This window comes from Lemur catta, chromosome 22 (assembly GCF_020740605.2).
Source record: "Lemur catta isolate mLemCat1 chromosome 22, mLemCat1.pri, whole genome shotgun sequence".
NCBI lineage: Eukaryota > Metazoa > Chordata > Mammalia > Primates > Lemuridae > Lemur > Lemur catta.
Window position 1 is genome coordinate 28,084,061 of NC_059149.1, and position 23,490 is coordinate 28,107,550.

Genomic DNA, 23,490 nt, shown 5'->3' on the forward strand with positions numbered 1-23,490 from the left:
TACAGAAAGTGGCAATGCCGGTGGCTCAGGGGTGACCTCTGGAAAGGAAGGAGGGTTGCCAACTGCCTGCTTCTGGAGTCAAAGACCCCCAGCTTCATCCATCACCACGATTAAGCATCGTTTCTTCCATCCAAAGAAAACCAGACAGATAATACGTGGGACAAAGAGCCTCTCCTGGACCAAACCCTGCCAGCCTCCTCTGAGCTTTCCGCTCAGCTAGGCTCAACTTGGGTCTCTGGTCTCTGCCTTAGAGCCTAGTTTTAGCCAGTTTAACCAGAACTCCCCACCTGGGTGTCACCCTCAGTATCTGAAAAAATTCCTCACCCACCACCCCTGGGGGGGGTTGATCACCTTGGCCAGGTGAGCCAAAATCCCCCTCCTGCCTTATGTCTCCTCCTAGAAATTTTCCATCCTCCCATCCCACACCCCATGCCTGGGCTGTAAACCCCCCTTTCCTTGTTGTATCGGGAGTTGAGCCCAGTGTCCCTCCCCACTGCAGGGGTCCCTGCGGCTTTGGCCATGGTCCTATCTAAAGTCTGCCTGGCCATTTGAACAAATGTCGGAATAATTCTTCATATATATGATGCATAAATATGCATCTCCTAAGAGAAGGTTTTTCAATATGCAAATTTATTTCTTACACATAATGGGGATCTTGATGGAGCTTCCAGCCCATCTGGACGAAGCTTTCGTGAGGACAGAGGCCGGGTGGGTTTGGGGGTGAGATGCAGACCAAGATGCCAGGTCCCGTGTGCCCCCCGTTTTTCTGGCCACATAATCGTAAGATTTCAAAAACACCCAGTTAAAGGTTCTAATCCAACCGCACAGAGCCAGACGCACACTCGCTCTGACTAGTGGTTTACCAGGCTTGTTTTCCGCCGCCCCAGAGGCGGGAACAGTTTAAACACCTGGACTAACCGCTCGCACATACCAAGCGCTTCCCGGGCGGTTACACGGTCAGGGATCGCTCCTGCCCAGATCAGGGGGCCCGGCCTGAGCGGGACTCCCTCCCCCACACTCACCCCCCCACCCCCCGCCCCGGAGCCAGAGACCCTGCGGTCCTCCCTCCCCTGCGAGCAACGTGCATAAACCAGAAGCAGACACGCGCGCTGGGCTCAGGCCGCGATGCCCCCCGTGGTCGGGGCTCGGGCCGGAAGCCTCCCCGGCGCGGGGCGCGGGCAGGGGAAGGGGCGGGCGCAGGCGGCGGCCGGCGCGGAGGATGCACGCGGGGCTCCTGGGGCTCTCGGCCCCGCTGCAGGCGGCCGAGCAAAGCGCGCGTGAGTGCGGCGCCGCCAGTGGCTGGACGCGGGCGGAACCACCCTCCAACCCCCCACCCCACCTGCCCTGCACGCCCACCCAGCCCGCAGCGGATGCCCATGGATGCACGATCCCCGCGGATGCGTGACTTCCCCTACCCCTGCACGATCCCTGCGGATGCATGGCTCCCCCCGCCCCTGCACGATGTCCGGCGGATGCGTGACTTCCTCCACCCCTGCACGATCCCCCACGGACGCGTGGCTCCCCACTGCGAATGCACGACCCCCCCCCCGCCCCGCGGAGCCGCGGTCGTGTACCCCGCCCCTCCCTCCAGCAGGAGTTTTGCAAAGTGTTGTGGCTGCGGGATGCATCGAATGCGGGTCTGGCTGCGCCTTCTCTCTCCCCGCCCCCGGCCGCCCAGGGGGACTCCGCGGCGGGCAGGAGGGATGGCGGGAAGAGGGGGCCAAGCGCCTCGGGGTTCGGACGGGGCCGGCCGAGGCGCAGCAAGATGGCCCCGCGGTTCGCGCCGTTCTCATTTGAACGTGTAACTCTTTCGGTGCCGGGGTGTCTCCGCCCCCTTCCGCCGGACTCCCTGGGGAAGCGCGTGTCTTCCTGGGCCGGGTCCCTGGAGGAGGGGAGGGGACCTTAGTGAGGCTCCAGAATCGAGACCCCCAAATGCCTCGCGCCCCCTCCTCTGCACGCACGCCCTCTGGGACCGCCGGGCGCCGGCTCCCACCTTTACTGGTTGTTTGCACCGTGTCCCTGCCGGCCCCACTGTTCCCAAGGCGTGCTGGCGGGACGTTGGTCCCAAAGCGCTGCAAGCTCCGGCGCCCCGGCCGGGAGGGGCTGAGACTAGTCAGGACCCCCGGGTGTCGACACCCACCCCAGATGGTCCGCGGACGGGTCCTCCCCTTCTTCCCAGCCCAGGACGGCCGGGGCCCCAGCATTCTCCAGCCCGGCAGGGCGGTGACTCCTGCAAGGGCTTTCTGCGCCCTGGAGGCCCTGGTGGGCCAAGTGTGTGGCAGGACGCTCAGGGTGGTTAGAGCGCTGGACAGAGCCTGGGGACCAAGAATGGCTGCCTGAGCCCTGACCCCTTTGTCCAGAGCTGCGGGGTTCGCAGGTGCACCCCGGGGCGGCGCAGCTTGTGCGCATGAACCCACTGACAGCATCTCTGTTGGAAAACCCACCTAACAGTCATGGGGAAGGATGACTGAACCGCATACAGTCCTCAGGAGTGGGTGGCACCACCATGGGGTTGTTGTTGGGGCCCTAGTGAGTTCTCCCCCATGTGAAAGATGGCCAAGGGCGACCTCGCAGAATGAGCTGTGACAATCGGTGTCAAGAGTGTAGCACATATGGGGCAGGTAGTGACAGTTCAGTATGATTGACTTATTGATTAGGGAGTGTGGATTCTCTCCACTGTGTCACTCTATCCTGCTATCATCCAAGAAAAAAAAAAAAAGAAGTTTCTAATTCCTTGAGCACGTACTGGGTGCCGGGTGCTTTGCACGCATTGTCGTGTACAATCCTGCAGCAACTTTGCACAGACTGTGGTGTCTGGTCTGAGCACCCTGGAAAGCCCCAGCCTGTGTTTCAGCTCGTGCCTGTCGCCATTGCCTGCGGCTCTGCCCGCCCTGGGCTGCCTAGAGCCGAGAGTCTTGCTGGCAGTGGGGACACTGTGCTGGTTGGTGACTTCTGTTTCATTTTCATTTTGTTTTAATGATTTGGTCAGTCCGATGTGGTCACAAAAGGAGACACAGGAGAGGCTCAGGAAAGCCGAGTTTATCAGCCCCACAGGTCCCAGGACAGAGGCAGGGCACGCCACGCAGGGCCACGCAGGAAAGACACCGGGAAGTCAGGAGGCCGAGGACAGGAAGGTTAAGGCGAGAGCCATTGCTGGGGTTTCCTCGGAAAGGCAGGACAGGGTGAATAGTTGAGAACTGGCTAGTTTGAATAGTTCCAGCGGACTTTGGGCCATAAGGGTGGTCCCTGGTTGCCAGCCTCCTGGGGCTACGGCCAGACACAGGAGGTGTGGCTGGGGACAGGTTAGTTTGCACACCAAAGGCGTGCTCCTGTCTGGGCCCTTTGCTACCTCAAAGAATTAGCTGGCCCTGGGAGGGGCAGTGTCTCCCCAGCTGGGAAGGTTTTTAAGATGTCAAAAACATCAGATATGCAGAAAATTTGAAACTATTTACAGAGCAGTTACCCAGTCTCACGCCATCCTTCCAATAACCCGCTCACCACTCTCTCCCCAGGCCTCTACGCAGTGGTTTACTACTTCACCACGGGACGGCGCCTGTGGGGGTGGCTGGCACTCTCTGTCTTCCTGCCCGGCTTCTTGGTGCAGGGCCTGAGCTACCTGTGGTTCCGAGCAGACGGGCATCGAGGGCGCTGCTCGCTGCTGACGCTGCACCTCCTGCAGCTTGGCGTCTGGAAGCGGTAAGGACAGCGGCCTCCTTTCGCCCCGGGAGCATGAGTGTGTGTGCAGTAGGAGGTTCTTCTGCCCCTGGGCCTTCCATCCTCAAGGTCCTGAAAGTTCGGGACTGGGAGAAGGCTCTCAGCCCCCCTCTCTGACATTGGCATCCCCTCATCCAGCCTGCGCTGCCTTGAGAATCTCTTAACCAGGGGGCTCTTTCTGGATGCAGCTGTGATCTTACAGGTTTTTCTTGTCTTCAGTCAAATTCTGTTCTACTGTTTCCATTTGTTGGCTGAGCCTTTAGAGCCACTTGCTTAAGGTAGTTGCAGTTACACACCTGCTCTCTTAGTCCAGGAAGGTGGCATAGATTTAATTACCCACAGATTAGACAGTGAAGCCAGCCAGGTGACATTTGTTTCAGGCTTTTGTTGCAAGAAGAAATCACCTGGAAGCCAGGAACAGTTCTTTTCTGTAAAGAGGCATTCAGGGGTGGGGCTGGGGCCTGGCATGCTGACCCGTGGTCCGCCGGCCCCTCTGCAGGTGAGGCTCGTTTTCACCTGGAGCATCTGGGTACAGGAAGCTCAGAAGAGATGGCGGTGAGTTTGCATCAAGGGCACATTTCAGCTCTCAGCTACCTCATACTCCGACGGGGTTGATAGGAATTTTTTTAAACGGAGAAAAAATTGGGGATCAGATCGGCAAAGCCCTGCTGCTCCAGTGATTATTAAATTGTAGACCCAGAGGGTTGGAGGGCTGTTCGAGGAGTCGTTGCCAAGTGCTGTTCCGTGTTCTGGGGTTTATGCCGTCACACCGTTCCCGAGGCTTTCTCTGGAGGTGCTGAAATTAGCCTCAGGTATGAGCCCCGTGAAGAGAGTCAGTGTTAGCAGGGAGTGATGCCATCCCACCCGCAGTAGAGTCTCAGAATCTCTTCCCGAAAAGACCTCAAGCAACCACTTCCAGGTTCACTGGGCCCCCAGAGTTGGACCCTAAATCTCTAAAGGCACCAGAGTCCCATTTGCAACCACAGCCATTTTGCCGAAAGCTGGGACTTTGTGTTCAAGCAGTGCCGTTCCTCGGAAAAGACCAGACCCTGGGTACCGGGCAGAAAGCAGAGAAGGGTCTTTTCATCGGACTTGTAGGATTCGAGGCGCCCCTGAGTGCTGGCTGCCATTTCCATCCCCTACCCTGGTCGCCCAGCCCTGCAGCAAGTCCGTAAGGGCTGTGGGTCTCTACTCGGCTTTGACTGTCTAGTCAGAAAGTATGAGACCTCGAGGACAGACAGCTGATTGAAAAAGTGAGTCGGCTACAGTAAGCAAACATCCGAGAGCTCAGGATGAGAGGGAAGCCGGTAACTTGGAGGGGCTTCCTGAGTAATCATCAGATGAATCTGCCTTCTGGGACTCTGTGGGGACCCCCCTGCCCCATCTAAGCCCCTGCCTTCCCCAGGTGTCCGACAGTGGAGGGCACATGTTTTCTTCCCCTCGTGCTCCAGAAGCTTCTTCGGTGATGCTGTGATTTCCTGGTGTGTATTTAAAAACTAATTGGAATAATCTGATATATATTAAAGAACTAATAGGGATCAGTGAAGAGACGTGGAAATTAGAAATTAGGAATAACTAGTCAAGGATCTATTCTTATTTTCAGTAAAAAGTTAAGGTGACTAAAAAAAATACACATAATTTTAAAAGACAAGAAAAAGAGGAGAAGTGAGAAGAGCCAGGGAAAGGGACGAAATGTTAGGAAACAGGATAAAGCTGGAATGTACAATTATTAGGGGTGGGCTGCAAATTTGGCTTTACGCTTTATAACAGCTCCTGCAGGCATAAGAAGCCACATGGTTTGCAGTGTTTCTGAGATTAAAAATAATCCAGAAAACCAGAAATCTACTTACTTAGAGGAAAGCTTTGAAATTTGAAATAGAAAGCAGTGGATCTTTTCTTCATTCTGAACCTAGCACATTGGGTTCTCACAGGGACACACACAAAAGAAACCCACCAGGTAGGAGGAGGGTCATGTTTTTAAGCAAATCCAGTTTTGCAAATTGCAGTTTGGCAAGAGCGCCGGTAGGGGGACCCAAAACAGCTGTGTTTTGCACAAGCCTGACTTGCATCAGAATGGATGGGGATTTCCCAGCCACATGCAGCAGCCTGCTTGGTGTCTCCAGGTGACTCTGGTAAGGACATGGGGTGGTTAGAATGCGGCGTATCTCTGACAGAAGGGGTGTGACGGTGCCCTTTGCTCTGTAGCCACTGGGACGCCGCTCGGACCGCGCTGCGGAAGGGGCGGGAGGCGCCGCGCCCGGGCCCGCTGCGGCTGCAGGAGGCCGACCTGTCCGCCCTGCGCCTGCTGGAGGCCCTGCTGCAGGCCGGGCCCCACCTGCTGCTGCAGACCTACGCCTTTCTGGCCTCAGACCTCACGGACGTCGTGCCTGGTGAGTCGCCGCAGAGCACAGCTGTCTGAGGCTCTGAAGTCAGTCCGTAAGACAGTAATTGTGCATGATCAAAACTAACCCCGGAAATCCCTCGGGCAGACGGCATCTCAGTAAAACCGATGCATCTGGTCTTCCTGTATCCTCAGTCCCTAGAACGGCTCTCAGCGCAGCCAGAGGCTGCCACCGCGACCGCCGCGGGGAAACAGAGCTCCTCGGCCCCGGCCAATGTGTGTTTCCGGCTCTCACTCTCCCGGGCTTCCACACTCGTTCTCTCTCTCTCTCTCTCTGTCTCTGTTGGTTCTTGCTCCCCTCCGGTCCCTGCCGTTCCTTCCCCTCTTTTCTCGCCCCTGCCCTCTCTGCTGGGTGTCCCCAGTTGGATACGCATCAGTTAAATGCTTAAAATATGGGACCGGACTAGCCTCCCACCCAGGTTATCAAAGGGCCTGACGCCGTCTGCTGTTCTGGTTTTAGCTCTTTTATTAAACCTTCTTCATACGGATCGAACAGCAAAGTATTTAATATATTTCGGATGGGACTGTATTCAGAGTCCTGTAGGATGTGCTTGGTTATAAACAGAGCTTGGAGCGGAGGGCTTAGAGGACCAGGCCCTGGGACACTTTTCTTAAAGGGCACAGAAAGGAAGAGCCCAGGCCGTTTGCCGGGCAAGAGCGCCGTCCGGGTGCGTCGCGCACTGAAATCCCCCGAGGGTCCTCCTCCTTCCCGCGTACAGACGTGTGCATTCATACCCAGAGCCCTCAGGCTACCAGCAGTCGGGGTGCTTGGTTAGTGACACCCTCCGTGGAGCCAGGTTTTAATAAGAGGTTACACGTCCCACTAAAGAAGTGCCATGAATGACTCTTCACGTGGGGTCGTGGCTTTGGAACCTTCAGCGCATCCCGTGTCTTTCCGCTTCCTTCGCAGGGGTAAGCGCCCTGTTTTCCTGGTCCGCTCTGTCCTGGGCCCTGGTGTCCTACGGTCGTTTCATGGACTGCGTGAAGCCGGGGGCCCTGGCCACGCCGTGGGCTGCCCTCTTGTGCCAGCAGCTCTGGAGGATGGGCATGCTGGGGACCCGTGTGCTGAGCCTGGTGCTGTTCTACAAGGCCTACCACGTCTGGGTGCTGGTTGTTGGAGGTAAGCTGAGCTGACACTCGGGGCATCTATTGCTGTGAAACAAACCACCCCAGAGCTGAGTGCCTTAAACATAACCACGTACGACCATCCACCCAGTTCTCGGGGCCTGGCTGGGCTCTGCTGAGTGGTTCTTGCTCGGGGGCCTCAGCGGTTGCAGCCGGGTAGCAGGTGTCCGGATTCACGGGGAGGCTTGACGGGGCTGGATGTATAGACGGCGCCTTCTCTCCGTGTCGGGCACCTCGTGGTCCTCCCACGGCAACGTAGCCTGGGCTCGTACTTACCAGCTGAGAATTCTAAGAGAGAAGAAGTAGAATCTGCCAGTCTTAAAAAACAGGCCCGGAACTGGCCCTGCACTGCTCCTGTGTAGCCTACCGGCCAAAGCAGGCCAAAGCAGTCTCGGCCAGCCCAGATTCAAGAGCGCGGTGGAGCAGACTCCAGCTCCCGGGCAGTAAGCGCCCAGGGCGAGCAGGAATATGTGCTGCTGTCTTGGAGAGACGCTGCCGTACACATCCCAGCCCTCAAAGCCCAGGTAACCCTGCAGCGTGGGACTGCCCCAAAGACTGTTCTGTGCCGTAGGCTGAAATCTTTTCTGTAGCAAAGCTGTCACTCAAACAGGAGGGAGGTACAGGGTCCCACTGCCCTTACGCAGTACAGAAATATACAGTATATAGTGATACTGCTCATAGCCTCCAAAAGTGCACCATTTCCTGGGAATGCTGACTCTTATAGGACAGCTCCCCTGAACCCCCGCCTGCTCCTCCCCCAGTCTAGCTGCACACAGATACGCGCGGTGATGACAGAAGTCTGTCTGGCTGTGCGGCTCCCTGAATAGGGCCTTGTGTTCCTGCCAAGGCTAACTATCTTCTCTGTCACCAGTGAATATACTCTGCAAGAAGGAACAGTGTACTCTTGTTTTAAGACAACTGGAGACATTGAGAAATATTGGGCGCTTGGGCCTAGAGCAAACATTAAATACAGTGATTGGCAGAGAAGAGAATTTAAAAAAAAAAACAACTATGCTCCTAAAGAGAGATTAACTAATTTTTTCTCCTTTTTCAAAACTCAGCTAGAATTCCAGAATGATATTATTTATTTTAAAATATAGAAATAAAAATTATAGCCGGACCCCGTAGAGTTCTTTCCTTTGGGTGTGGAGGTTTTTAGGTACTGTAGTAACAATTGAAAAAGAGTGGACAGTTTTATAACTGCTTCATTAAATACATTCTGGAACTAAAAGGGCATAAGTCTGTAATATTAATATTTGGTCAGCATTGCTGAAGCTGGCCTTTGTTCTCTCTCATCTTCACATCAGGTCAAATGCCCTTTATGGGGGTCAAGTGGGATAATTTGTGCAAAGGTAAACTGGGTGGGTTTTCTGTGTCCCCCGAATCTCTTCTGGGTTTTGACGTCTCTTCTTAGATGCTGAGCAGGATGCGGTTGGAGCAGAGAAGAGAGCTTCTAGCCCTGGTCTCTGTGTCCTTGCCTCACTCCACGCGTGTCCCCACGGGGACCCTGACCGCCACCTCTCTCCAGGTGTCCACTGGCTGGTGATGACCTTCTGGCTCGTGGCCCAGCAGAGTGACATTGTCGACAGCACCTGCCACTGGAGGCTGTTCAACCTGCTCGTGGGGGCCGTGTACATCCTCTGCTACCTCAACCTGTGGGACAGCCCTTCCAGAAACAGGATGGTCACGTTCTACCTGGCAAGTGGCAATGGCAGTTCTCTTTAATCCTGACTTTTATGGCACACAGAGCATGTAGTGCGTGTGTGTGTGTGTGTGTGGGTGTGCATGCGTGTGCACTGGTGCGTGCATACCTAGAGAAGAAGGAACAGGCTAGTTTTAGAAAATATTCTAGAAGGAATTACAGCCTTGAATGGAGACGACGGGCTTTGAGAATAGGAACCTGCCATCAGCTGTTGCCACACAGTGGCTGGCAACGTGGTGTGTTTGGTGACGTCGTCTCTGCATCAGCTCATCTGCTGTCATCACAGTTGCCCTGTGTTATGTCACACTAGTGTCCTCGCTGGTCACCGCAGTTCTCACTCCTTGTGTGCCCCGAGGTCCAGGCGTGGTCCTAGGTGGTGTGAGAAGCACACAGGTGGCCTAATGCCTGTCTCCAGGTTGCTTCTAGTCCAGCAGAGGAGATTTCTACGCATTTTTTTTTAAAAATTCATAATATTTGGTAAGTCTAAGTACCCAAATAACCAAAAACTAAGGCAGAATGAGGCTCGATGCCAGGAGAGAGAAACGTTTGGGCTCAGGAGCACCCGCCCCGCCAGTGCCCGGCAAGGTAGCCCGAGACACGTCCGGCTGGAGGGTATGAGCCGAACCAGTTGTGACGAGCAAAGCAGAGAAAACACAGGCAGGTGGGTGGATTTTGGAGTCAGACGACTTCGCCCTGGACCCCAGTTGTGCCGGCTGCTGCTACTAACTCTGGCCAAGGATTTAAACTCTCTAAACCTGTGTTTTCATCGGCTCGTTAAGAGTAAGTCGTCTACCTCTCGGTGTTCCTGCGAAGATTAAATAGGACCCACCTGCTCTGCAGGGCCCTCGTGGGGATCAGAGAAGATAATACACGTGAGTGGCCAGCACAGCATAGCCGTGAGCAGCAGCCACTATTGAGGTGACAGGTGAGGAGACCTGCCGGGGGAGGTGACACCCAGGATGGAGACAGGCAGGAAGGTAGCTCTGGGCCAGGGACAGGGAGCGTCCAGGCCACCTGCCGTTTTCAGGACCCGTGTAGCTCGTTGACCCCGTGGGCAGGGGAGCCAGGCGGCCTCACAGGACACCTGAAAACCGAGAATAATACGCCTGTCACCGTGGGGGGGGAGGGGGGTGTTCATGCATGACAGGTCCCAGGTCGTGCAGAGCAGCCTCCCAGCCCACGTGACCCACACGAACAAAATGGAACGTGGATTTTCTCGTCCATTTGCAGAAGCGGCTTATTCCTAGGTGGGCCCCGCCTGCCCACGCCCAGGTGAGCAGGAGCTCAGGGGGAGGTTGATGTGCCCACTGCCGCATCTGCTCGTGTTGGTCACGTGGAGGATGCACCAGTGCACCCCCCCCCCATGTGGGACCTGCCAGATGCCTGAGTCCCCTGAGCTGTGCCCCGTGGTGTGTCCGAAAGCACTGCCTTCTGTTGAGGGTGCCGGGACCCTCCCCGCCAGCCCCGGCCCTCGGGACAGCAGCACACGGGAAGAGGCTGGTGGGGCCCGGGCCCCGTGGGGCTCCTGGAAAAAGCAGCAGCAGGTGCACACCCGGAACCCCCAGCCCAGGGCCACCAAGCCTCGCCCACCTGCTCTGGACCCATGGGGGGCAGGTGGGGAGCAAATGACAGCGTGAGGTTTAAACTGGCCTCCCAGAAGCATTTGGAAGCCCCTGTTCTCTACAAACAGTAGCGCCCAGGTTTGCAGCAGACGGTAATGAGTGAGGGGAATGCCGGCCGGCCGGGCCGCCCCTCACCTGGGCCCTGTCAGTCCTGGGTCCCACCCGGGGGGCAGGCCCTGCTTGTGTTTCCTTCCCACGCACGTGGGTGCCACGGATAGAGGGTCACACAGCACAGGCTTCACGTGAAATCCCGACAGCGTCACTGGATAGCTGGGGGGTCTCTGGGGACCTCTGTTTGCGTGTTTGTGAAGGGATAATCCCAATACCCAGCCCTCGGTGGCCGTGTGAGGATCACTTGTCTGTTCGTTCGTGCGTTCCCTTCACGGTGTCAGGGAGGTTTGACACGGCTTAACGGGCCGGCTGCAACAAGGCAGTGCACTTTCTAAAGGAAAGAAAAGATGAAAACAGCGGTCAGAGATACACAGGGCCAGGAATGGAGATGAGAAAAGTGTAGAGGAAAGGGACCTCCCCGGCCTCAAGGGGCCACAGGTCTGGGCTCAGACCTTCTGGCAGTGTCGACAGGACCCTGTGGGCCCAGGGGACCCCGCGCTCACGTGCACGGGGCCCTTGGCAGACGGGGCTCCCTCGCTCTGCACCTGCCCATCTTCACTCAGTGTCCCCAAGCTGCTCCCACCAGGAGAAGGCGTGAGGTCAGGTGAGGGAACATCTCTAGTGCATCTTCAGTGTGACAGACAGACTCTCGTGGTGTCCTGAGGACACAGGGCTGGGAGGACCCCCGTTAGTGCTGAGGAGCTCGACCCACAGAGGGGGAGGTGGCACGTCCAGGTGACATGGCTGATGGTGACATGGCCAAGGCCTTCCATCTTCCAGTCCAGGCCTCTCCCGGACGCAGCTCAACAAGGGCCCGGGGACCCTGCCTGCGTTGTCCTCGGAAGGACTCTCCACCTGCTGACGGGCGTTTCTGTCCCTGGTGAGCTCTGCCCCGACGGGAAGTGACGCCTTTTAGGTAAACTGTATTCTGTCGGCAGAGAAAGAGTTAATGCCACTCTGCTCTTTTTTTTTTTTTTAACTCCAGAAGGGACTCCCCCTCCTAAGGAGCATGGCCTGATGTCCTGGAGTAGGTCTGGGTTTTTAAGGGCTCAATGGCTTTGCTTAAGGAATGAAAATATTAATATGTCCCCAGGCCAAAGCAGTGACCTCTAGAGTCATTCTTTGATTCACTGGACAAACGTAGGGAGCTTTTTCCCCCTAAGGTTCTGTGCAGGGACTTGTTTCTCTCCTCTGGCTTCCCTGTTGGCAACTTTAGATCTTGGGGACAGTAATAAAATCGTCAGGAACAGCTGACATTTTGGCAGGAAAGACAGGGAAAAGGTGGTGGGGTCGGGACAAACTTCAGAATTTGAACCCACAGAACCAGACAGCTGGCGGGATGCAGCTGGTTACGGAGTGGAGACTCCAGGGTCTCCGTGCGGAGCTGCCGGGCGATGCCATTTGGTACAGAAATAGGCAGATGTGCAGAGGGATGTGGAGAGGGGCATTCTTAGGACTACCAGGCAGCCTCTCGTACGTTCATACTGCGCTCCGTATTTGAATTGTCCAGAGTTAAAATGAAGCCAAGGAATTGCTGTGGTAAGTCTTTTGAAGGCTTTCAGCAAATCGGTATTATAATTTAGGGTCTTGTTTACGTCTCATATAGAGTATTTAAATACATCTTTGAGTTGTGTCAAGTTCATTTACTTATTTTAGTAAAGAAATATATTTTTATACTTAAACGTTGGAAACCAGAGTTATCAGCAACAAGCCGGCCTGGGTGTGCGTGCAGAGCCTTTTCCGCGAGAGCTGAGGGGGCGGTGTCTCCCTGCTGCCACCTGGTGGTCACACGGCAGATTTGCCTTCAGAGCGGCAAATACTTGAAGGGAAAACAAATTCTGAGTTGTGCAAGTGTGTGACTCCAGCTCCCTGGCATTCAGTGGCACCATGAGCTCCGCAGAGACATTTAATGGTTGTGTTATCACACTAACACGTGCCAGCAGTTAGCACGAGGAGGGATGAAGTAGATAAAGTAGAAACTAAGGCGTCCTCTCCCAGCCCAGCGTGGCTGGTGGAAGGAAGCCGCCACCTTTGAGCGGGGCCCTTACGTGTCCTGGGCATTTGTGATTCTGCAGACAGTTTAATGAACTGAGAACAGAGACTCTGTGTGTGCCAGACACGGTCTCACTGGGACTGTGGCCCTCTTCTGGGAGGGCCCGGCCAGCCTGGGCATCCCCGTGGCCTCCGAAGACAGAGGGGGACTGAAGGGGACAGCACTGGACTCGCAGGGCCACGTGCACCTGTCCAGGTGGGGTGACTCCCCTCTGTCCCACAGGTGATGCTGCTGGAGAATGTCATCCTTCTGCTGCTGGCCACGGACTTCCTCCAGGGGGCATCGTGGACCAGCCTGTGCACCATAGCGGGGGTCCTGTCTGGCTTTCTCGTTGGTAAGACCTGGCGTTGCCTTCTTACCCCTGTCACTCTCCCCAGTCTGTTTTCTTACTCAAAGGGCAGGAAACCGAACTCAGACGGGTGAGCTGGAGATCGAGGGACGGAGCTCGGTGGCCGGCGAGGCTGTCCCCACCAGGCACGAGCCACTGAGCTCTGCCGTGGCTGCCTTGCACGGCTGTGCACGGAGCCTCAAGCCAGCTGGGTTTTCTACCTCTACCCAAAGTGTCTCGTGCACGGGGCTCCCTCCCTGGAGCTCCCTGCAGGGTCAAGGACATGACTTCCCACTTCCTGACACAGCGCCCAAGCCACACGTCCACACGCACCTGGGAGGTGGGCACTGTCATATCCCCAATGTAGACTTGAGACACAGAGGAGGTTAAGCCTCCAAAAGACCAGACGGTTTGTAGGTGGCAGAGCTGGGATTCAAACCCAGCTCCGACGGGGGCATCGGCGCGGCGCCTGGCAGCCCTAGGCGACCACCACCTTTTACGAGTGGATGGCACTAAGGTCTATGCCATGCCCACGGTGCTGGCCTTGCCTCCCGGATCGTGTGAGCTCAGCACAGTGTTCCTCTCCTACACCCGCAGCATAAAAGCTCTCCCAGCACAGCGGGCTCCGTGCCACCTCCTTCCGCAGGCTTGTGGTGGGTCCGTCCAGGCCAGCCCTGCGCAACTCACGCCATGCCTGACACCGTTCCTACAAGGCGGCACGCTCCTGGGAACTGCCGCACTGGTTTCCCACCCAGTTTTGCTCCAGAGAGGTGTTGTCACTCTCGGCATGACCCACGGCACGCAGGAGGTGGTGAGGGGGCGCCGTGGCGGGAGGGTGGGCCTTCAGGCTGGAGCCAGCCTCTCCCGGCACGCCGTGGCCCCAGGGGGGCCTGGGGATCCTCAGCAGATCACTCACCAATTATAGTCCAAGGACCTCCTGCCCCTATTGAGCACCTACTGCATGCCAACCTGGGGCTACAGCCAATAACCTGCAAAGGACAGGGCCTCTGGGGAAGTCCGTTTCCACTGCGTACGTACGTGTGCTTGGGCTTCTGTGGGCGGAGCCTTGGTTCGTCTTTCCTGGCCTGGGGTGGTTCGTTGTAAAAGGGTGACACTATGTCCCTCACCAGGCAGTTTTGAGAATTCAAAACTGTGCAGAGATTGTCTGAGCAAGGCCTGCTGCAGAGGCAGCACTGAACACACAGGAGTTCTGTCCCCATTGCTGGGCTCGAGCCCAGCCAGGTGCCTTCCAGGCCTCACCACCCCCAAACCCGAGCACCCGAGCAAAGCAGCGGAGGTCGTCCTTCCGGGTCCTGCTAGCGCTGTCTCATCTCGGTCTCCTGGCCCCGGCAGATATTATTTCAGGTCTTGTGCCATTTATAATGAGCACCCTGAAACCAGGCACTTCATCCAGTACAACAGGAAACTGGAAATAACGTGGGAGGCTTACTGGAACGCTCTGCTAAAGAAATTATTGCAGCAGTCAACACTTCTGACCCAAATACACTGACAACAATGTGATTAAGATGTTTATGCACAAAGGAAGTGGTGTTGTTGTTGTTCATGGAAATTTCTTGATATGGGGTTTTTGATGAGAACGATTAACGTCTGCGTGGGTCTTGCTTGTTTTCAAGGTTATTTCTTACCTCCTCCCCCACCCCAGCTCTGGAGCCCGTCAGCCAGCGTGTTGACGGCTGAACTCTCAGTGTTTGATTCAGCTGCCTGAAAGCAGAATTTACATTTCTACCACACATCACACACACACACATGCAAACACATCTAGAGCGCTCGATTGGAGCTGCCCTCAAGGAAGAAGGTGTAGAACCAACGGGATTCAAGCTGTGTTATCACCTGTTTAGGTTTAGAAAGGTTTGCAGTTTATAGAAGCTGGAGCCTAACTAAATTCTCCCCAAATATCCATTTCTGAGGCTCCAACAGGAGACCTAATTTGGATCCCAAATTATGTTGTTCTACTCAAAAGGCTCAGAACCTGCAACTCTGCAAGCCACGGGGAGGACACAGGACATCAAAGAACATAACCTTGTGCTCCTTGTTTTCTTTCTCAGGCAGCGTGTCGCTGGTCGTCCATTACAGCCTCCTACATCCAAAATCCACGGCCATCCGGCAGGGCCTGGTGCGGACATCCTGGGGCCCTGCAGTGGATGATACGGCAGAGAGAGAATCTTCTCCCCGGGCCGCGGCTCTGGCAGCCGGAAGAGCCCAGAGCTCGGTCTCATGCCAAGGGGAAGGTTATGGGCCAACAGCCCTGGCGAAGCCCCCCAGCCCACAGCTGGGCCCTCCCGAGGCCGGGCCGGGGAGCCGCGATGCCGAGGAGGCCTCTCTCCTCAGTCACCACCACTGGCTGTTGGTGAAACTTGCCCTAAAAACAGGAAACGTGTCCAAGATCAACGCAGCCTTTGGAGACGACAGTCCTGGCTGCCCTTGGGGGCTCGGTCAACACCACAGTGTGCAGAGGAAGCCCCTCTCTTCCCAGCAAGAGCCCCCATCCTCACCCCCTGACCCCCCAACCTTGGGGAAAGGCTCTGAGGTTGAAGGTGTCCCTAAAGCAGACCCTGGCCTTTTGGAAACCTCAAGTTACGTCTCTTTTGCCAGCGATCTTCAGGACAAAGGGACTCCCCCGGAGGAGGGGGCCATTCCTGCCGCACAGGGGCCGGGACCCAGTGGGCAGCCCAGGGCGGGGGAAGGGCAGGAGAGCTCCACGTTGTACTTCAGTGCCACCGCGGAAGTGGCCACGTCCCCACACCAAGAAGGCAGGCCAGCTACTCCGCAGAGGGCCCACTCTGGGAGGAGACTGGGCAAGGGCAGCCCTGCCCCACCTGTGTGGCCTCGGCCTGTCACTAAGCCCTTTCCTGTCACCATGGCCAACATCAGCCCCATCCTCGGCCCGGGCCCATGCAGAGGCTCCTGTCCCAGTGCAGACTCCACTGGGCGAGCCCTGGGTAGCTCAGAGCACGGGGAGAGTCAGGAGCCCACAGGGGACTTGAATTGTCATGCCACCGTGGGCCCGCGGATGTCACTGCCAAAGAGGAGACCTGCCGATGAGCCCTGCCTCACGTCCACCCCTAAGTCTGAGTCCCTCCAGAGGGACTGCAGCGGCACAGAAAAGACGAAACAAGACTCCAGTTTCTTCATCTGACTACGGTCATGTGGGATAAGACCACAGGCCGGCAAATCATGCCGGTCACTGGGTCTAGTGACGAGAGAAATCCCACCTGTGACACCTCTGCCCTCGGGCGCATCCCCTTCCCCTCTCAGTCTCCACCTGCACACCTGACAAATAAGGGAACAGGACTGTATGATTTCCAAGGTCCCTGTGAACATCACATGGCGCACACACGCGCAGAGGAGAGACTAACACAGAGGGGAGGGGGAGAAAAGACTTCTGTCAAAGTCACCTGCTTTTATGAACAATAATGATCCCTATTGCATCTTTTTGCTGCGGCTTCTAGGAAACTCAAAGGTAAAACCCAGACTCCATTTTATTCTGGGTTCTTGTTACAACTAGCTTTTCCTGACATTAAGTGGATATTAATCTCTTTTTTTAAAAAAAAGGCGTTCTAACTGCGTCATTTTATGAAATCTCATCATAAGATAATGTGAACTCTTTCTAGAGCACCATGTGCTTGCAATCCTCAACAGAACTGCAAATGCAGGTGCCATTTTGAGAGCCCCGATCTCCCAGGCAGAGCTGACGTGAGGCTTTCCTGTCCCATGCACAGCACTCCCTGCAGGCCGCCAGCCAGCACTCTCCACCAGCTCCCCACACCACCATACACCCCACTTTCTTCGTGTCCAAAGTTCACGCCCTCCTGCATTCCATGTAAGACACTGTCCATGATTTAAGCTCATCCAGTCAGCTGATGTCCCATCTGACCGACTGACATCAGCACGTCAGGGCTGGCCTCCTCTGTCCCTAGACAGTGAGCCCCCAGGAGGGAAAGCTGACACGGGAGTCAGGTCTCAGCAAGCAGTGCCCAGATTGGCCCTCTCACTGCCACCTGTTCACCCTCCACTCACACTGTAGAACAGGACTGAAACAATATTTTAGTTAATTCTGTGATGGCTTGCTTAACTTATAGCTAATAGCCAAAGTCCGATTTTGTATACAAGGCTTGCTTGCTTAATTTATAGCTAATAGCCAAAGTCCGCTTTTGTATACAAGGCCTGCTTGCTTAATTTATAGCTAATAGCCAAAGTCCGCTTTTGTATACAAGGCCTGCTTGCTTAACTTATAGCTAACAGCCAAAGTCCGCTTTTGTATACAAGGCTTGCTTGCTTAACGCTTGGTTGCGATAAAGAGCTAAAAAAAAATAAAAAAAAATATAAAAGACCTGTACTCCCGCTGCGCGGGGTCCCTGCCCATAGAAAGAGACCACTGCGTTGGTGCTCGGGGCTTGGACCCTAGTTCGAACTAGTCAATAAACTCCTTTGCCTTTTACAGCCTCAGTGACTCTGTCATTCTGTTCCCGGGGCCGAGGGAATCTGGCTCTAACAACACCCCTTCGCCCTCTATTCACACCCTCTTGCCCTCCATTTCTTCCCTCCTAGTCCCCTGGGGCTCCTCCCGAGGGTCCACACTGAGGGTCACTCCTCACCCCAGCGTCTGCTCCCCCCACTCCGCTGCTGTGTCTTGCCCGGACTCGGGCCACTGCGGAAACCCGGGCGGGTGGCAGAGCAGCCCAAGGTGCCGGTGCCGCACCTCCCGAGCGGGGCTGGGGGGACGCTGTCGGGCCAGGAGAGAGCGCTCGCTGCCCGTGGGGCCCCGGTCGGCTGTGCTGTTGGTGAGGACCGCAGCCAACCCACAGTGACCAGCGTGAGGAAGCCAAGAAAATAAACACCCTGTCCCCTCCTACGAGTACAGCCCCGGGCCAGACCCAACCGGAAGCCAAGGACGCCGAGTCTCCACGCGGTCCATAAAAATCAGCTCCCATAGCCCAGCGCGGGCGGAGAGTCAGTCTGGCTGGAAACAGCTGGCACGGTACCGCCCAGAGACGCCCTGGGGACGTCTTTCACATGCTGCAGAGCGCTTGGCCTCGACACAAATGGCCCCCGAGCCGTGGCCACTTAAAATGTGTGTGTCCACTCCTCATGCACATGAAGATACAATATCTTACGCATTTACTCCTTAGATAATGGACTGCTGGTAGATACCTCCCTACGGTCTTTGCAGGCCTGTCAACACAGCTAACTGTAGACACTTCTAGTAAGAAGCAGAAAAATAAGAATGGAAATTTTACATCTTCTGTCGTCCCGTGACAACAGGAGAAAGCCTAGAAAGAAGATAATTTTTGCAGACTCTTTTATAGCTATCTTGTACAGGGAGCAGCATATCTGAAGAAGAATCAGCTATGACTCTTAGTTGGATTAGGTTCTTTCTTTAAAGGTGGCTAGATTAGTTTTGGTTGCATCACAAACAACATATAACGAACCCCAGCGGCATAAAGCGGCAAGCGTGTGTTGCTCATGGGTCCTCTAAGAAGGCTCTTAGAGATGTGGGTCAGGTCACGCTGCTTGCATCCCAGGCTACGGGGCAGTGGCCAGGCTGAGCACGTCCTTCTGGAGGCAGAGGGACAAGGGGACACCTGCAGCTCATTGCCACGCTGCACCAGGTTCTGGCCTCAACACGCCCGACTTCCACGGGGCAGGAAACACTTTCCATGGACGTGGGGACAGAATAGTAGCAGGCCACTATCTTGTCGCCCTCCCTGTTCCTACATCTTATGACCCTGGAATTCATAGCAGTGGAAGCTACAGCCACAGAAAGGGTCAACGCACAGCTACCAAAGGCTCGGGATGTATAAATCCAAGCACAGGTTCTGCACACATGCCAAAGGCTCAGGCTTCATAAAGCCAGAAATAGGTTTAACATTCCTGTCCCGAAGGATCTGTTTTCATATATCTTGTTGATTTACAAAAACCAAATTGATGGACATTGTGAAACTGATGCACATTTTCTCCTGCTGCTCTGCACAGTGTCGGGGGGTAAGGGGGTTCATCTGGCTGTTGTGAGGTCCATTTTCGCCCCGGGTTTGATTCTGTATTTCTTCCTTTCCTTTACCCTCACTCAGGCTACCAATTCCTAAACATCAGCAGTTTCCACAGTACTTGGAAAGGCAGCAAGAACAGCCCGGGAGATTTGTAAAAGGAGAAGCTCGGGGAAGCAGGGCCCTTGAGTGAGGCACCGCGTCGGGCCTGGACGGGGAGCCTGAGCCCCGCAGGGCAGCCCCGCATTCCTTGTCTCCTGCGCCCTGCGCCTTCTCAGCGTAGGGAAAAGAGGGTTTGAAAGAACCTTCAAGGGCCCGTTGCGAAAAGCCTGGAGAACTGAGACCCCGGGGGCCGGCCTTGTGGGAGGGCCCAAATACCCATGACATGCCGCATTCTGTTCCTGCCCCCCGAATGACCCGGCATCTGCTAACCTGTGAACTTATTAGGCACGACAACGGCTTGTTCGGCTTTTCACATTACATTCTGCCACCCCAAGCATGAGATTTTAACATTCCTCTTGAGCCCTTGCTGAATCGGTTCTCAAGCTAAACGCTGATTCCACTCAGGTTTTTTTAGGCACCAAGAAAGGATCTTACTTTAAAACTCAGTCTGGTGGCTTTCTTTAAAATAGACTATTTATTATTAATACTTTGCTGTCCTCCGAATCCTGATTCTATTTTCCATATGATTTAGGAGGACCAACTGCCCCGGCTTCCCCAGGACTGAGGAGTTTCCGGTGTGCAAGATTTTTGTGCTGAAACTGGATGGTCCCAGGGCAATCGGGATAGTTGGTCACCCTAATGCCAGACAGCCCTATCCAACGTTTCTGCTTTAATGTAGCCACCAAGTCAGAGAGGAAAGAAAATACTCCCTGGCTAAAAATCCGGGAGTTTATTGAAGTCAATCCTACACCACCGAGCTCCCGCCTCCCCACCCCCATTAATCTTGCAAAACTCAATCTAATCTCTCCCTTGCTAATCGTGACTACCAAAGTCAATAGAACAGTTAACTTCAGGCTCCAGCAATGCCAGGAGAGATCCTGGTCTAAAGTCAAAGCTATAATCCAGATTTTAAGTTAACATCTCTCAGGGAGGAAATCTCCCATGGAAAAATACCATGGAAAAAGCCATGCCTTTGACCACACGGATACATTCATTATAGCGAGACCATAATTACAGCATTGCCCGTCAGGGTTTCCACTGTAAATGGGTCTGACTCTCGGTGGAACACAATTCTTTCCAGCTGGAGTAAACCGCGGACAGGTTTTCAGCCCATTGGGGATTTTTTTCTGATTTGGTTACAAATTGGCAAAGCTGGGGGTGGGGGGAGGGAAAGGAAGAGGGGAAGATGAGACTGGGAACAAAATAAACAGTAGGGATTTCTGTTCTTGGTGTGTCCTTTAAGCTGAGACTAAGAGGACACAAACAAACAAACAAACAAAACAAACCACCAAGGCTCACTAAAGGATATCATTCAGGCCCTAAAATTTGGGATTGAAAGGTGACACTTGCCCTTTAACTTACCTTAAAATATGGAGCATTAGATAAAAGACAGGGGGCTTACTTTTCTTTTTCTTCTTCTTCTACCTGAAGTTTGGCCAAACCCTGGAGAAAGGAGCTTTGGGCTCACGGCGCCTTTGTGGGAAAAGCACAGTGGGCCGTGAGACCCGGGTCCTCTTCCCAGCTCTTTTTCTAGCTCATTCTGTGACCACAGATAACTTACTTAATCTCTGGGAGCCTCAGGTTCCTCTTCTGTAAAACGGGGACCCCACTCGCCGGTCTGGGGGGCTGCGGACTCCTTACGCGTGTCCACCGTGGATGTGAACCGTCTCACCCGGGCGGTTGGGCCCTTCCTTTTGTTTCTTTTCCGGTTCCTGGGCCGAGCCTCCCAGCTGCCCTCCAGAGAGGGTCGAATCAGGGAGTCGCCCTGCTCGGCCAGGGGTCTGCTGCTGCCTGGGACTCGGGACGAAGGGGACGCCTGCGCCCCTGTCCTGCCTCCTCCGGGTCCCCCCACGGCAGATGCTCGGGGCGTCCCGCGGGGGCCCAGCGCGCTTACGCTGGTGGTTTGCAGTGAGTGCTCCAAAGCCACAGAGTCACTGAAGGACATCTTGCCCTCGTCTGGCGACCTCGACCTCGACCTCGTACCACACAAAGGCACAGAGGCTTCCTCCTCGGAGCCCGGGGGATTGGGACACAGGCCCCTTGCCCGGACTTAGAGACTCACAGGTGATCACCATTAGGACTGATGACAAAATGGCCCTTAGGAAGCAGCTAACGCAGCTCCTACTCAAACAGAGCAGGAATTCCAAAAAATGCCAGGCCCCTGTCTTCCCCTCTTACTCGAAGAACTTCTAGGAACAGTGGCGAAAAGGCGACCGATTCTAGTTACTGATTTTTTGTTCGGTTGTTTTAAATGACAGCCACTGCACAGTGAATGACAAAGGCTTCTTAATCAGACCCAACTTTACATTCTAAACGTCCTGAGAATTTGGAGGTGTGTGTGTGTGTGTGTGTGTGTGTGTGTGTGTGTGTGTTCCCCCAGGAAGTAATCTGATAAATGAGGAGTTAGGAGACAAAGGCCCAAGGTGAATTTTGTAAGGTTATAAAACCGTTCAGGAGTTTCAGTCATTTACTTTCGTCAACTGTCAGGGAAAAGCTCGATCTGGCTTGGTTTTGACTTAGGTTTGAAATAAATGTCCGAGTGCCTTCTCCCTTTTAACCTCTGGTAATGCGGAGCCACGGTTCCGAGCTGGGAAGGGCGCAGGTGATGAGTCGAGCCGTTGCTTTAAGGGCCAAAGCTGCTGCGACCTGCGGCTCCCAGCCGGGCGGAGCGAGGGACCCGCCGGCGACACTCGGAGCCACCCGAGCTGGAAGCGCAGCTGCCCGCCGGGCACCAGGTGGCGCTCGCGCGCTGCCGCGGCTCCTGCGCTCGCCCCGGCTCTGTGTCCGGCCTTAGCCGTGAACTTGGGGGCTTGATTTTCAACCGGTAGTTTTCGGTCCAACACACAGACGCCCCGTGGCGCGCACCACGGGACTTGTGAAAGGCTCAGCACGTGCAGGACGTTTTGCATTGTCCCAGCACGCGGCCCGCCTGCCTGGAGTGGTGCGATTGAGGGTTCACGAAGACACTCAGGTGTTCAAATGCGGTTATCATCTTCCCTGAAAAGCAGTGTGACGGCTGTCCCTTTTCAACAGCAAGTTCCCTTAAAGGTGAAGTCAGCACTGACGAACATCCAGGAAGCTGAGCTTGCCCGGCCGTGGGACTGTCATGCACAGTTCCTCGTGGGGTCCAGTCAGCTGATGGTGACTATGGGGACCCATCGCTTTTGTCATCAAGATGCAAGAGGTCGGCCGGGTGCGGTGGCTCACGCCTGTAATCCGAGCACTTGGGAGGCCGAGGCGGGTGGATTGTTTCAGTTCAGGGGTTCGAAACCAGCCTGAGCAAGAGCAAGACCCCGTCTCTACTAAAAATAGAAAGAAATTATCTGGACAGCTAAAAATATATATAGAAAAAATTAGCCAGGCATGGTGGCGCATGCCTGTAGTCCCAGCTACTCGGGAGGCTGAGGCAGGAGGATCGCTTGAGCCCAGGAGTCTGAGGTTGCTGTGAGCTAGGCTGATGCCACGGCACTCACTCTAGCCAGGGCAAAAGAGTGAGACTCTGTCTCAAAAAAAAAAAAGAAAGAAAGAAAAAGAAACAAGAGGTCATCTTCTGCATCTCTTCAGGGACAGAGAATTCCGGAATGGGCCGCCAGGGCTGTGCTGTCCCACGTTCAGCTCTCGATTCCACAGACCTGGAATGAACTTCCAGTTCTGTGAGGGGGAAAGTGTGCTCCTCTCAGACAGTGGGATGTTACGAAGCACTAAAAAGTGAGCTCTCGAGCCACGAAAAGACAAGGAAGAAATTTAAATGCAAGCGAAGGAAGCCAGTCTGAAAAGGCTATGTACTGTGTGATTCCAACTATAGGACATTCTGGAAAAGGTAGAACTATGGAGACAGCGAAGGGTCAGTGGCTTCCAGGGGTCGGAGGGAGGGAGGGATGAAGGGGTCGGAGGGAGGGAGGGATGAAGGGGCAGAGCACAGAGGACTTTTAGGGCAGTGGGACGATTCCCTGTGACCCTGTAACCGTAGATACAGGTACAGGTAGATACATGTGCCCAAACCCACAGACTGTGCAGCACCCAGAGTGACCCCTAATGTCAACTGTGGGTAATGACACGTCAATGCAGGTTCATCTATTGATCGGTTGTAACAAACGCACCTCTCTGGTGGGGGATATTGGTGATGGGGGAGGCTGGGGGTGGGGGCTGGGGGTATATCGGAGATCTCTGTACCTTTCTCTCAATTTTGCTGTAAACCTAACACTGCTTTAAAAATTAAAATCGATTAAAGTTTTTTTTTTTAAGTATGCTTTCTCAGCTGTAGGCC

General features: G+C 55.0%; 1 protein-coding gene and 1 long non-coding RNA gene across 2 annotated transcripts; one reads left to right on the forward strand and one right to left on the reverse strand.

Moving 5' to 3' along the window:
- Positions 1-1,206: 1,206 nt before the first annotated feature.
- Positions 1,207-17,172, forward strand: XKR5 (XK related 5). The gene is made up of 7 exons (XM_045535641.1): positions 1,207-1,277; positions 3,513-3,696; positions 5,920-6,104; positions 7,026-7,235; positions 8,769-8,938; positions 12,951-13,062; positions 15,123-17,172. Exons 1-7 carry the CDS (start codon positions 1,220-1,222, stop codon positions 16,211-16,213), a joined length of 2,010 nt encoding a protein of 669 aa, XP_045391597.1. The 5' UTR covers positions 1,207-1,219; the 3' UTR covers positions 16,214-17,172.
- Positions 8,308-15,279, reverse strand: LOC123626569. The gene is made up of 3 exons (XR_006730907.1): positions 15,097-15,279; positions 10,700-11,006; positions 8,308-10,026 (listed from the first exon to the last, which is right to left on the reverse strand). It is a non-coding gene; the product is annotated as an uncharacterized LOC123626569 (long non-coding RNA).
- Positions 17,173-23,490: the final 6,318 nt, after the last annotated feature.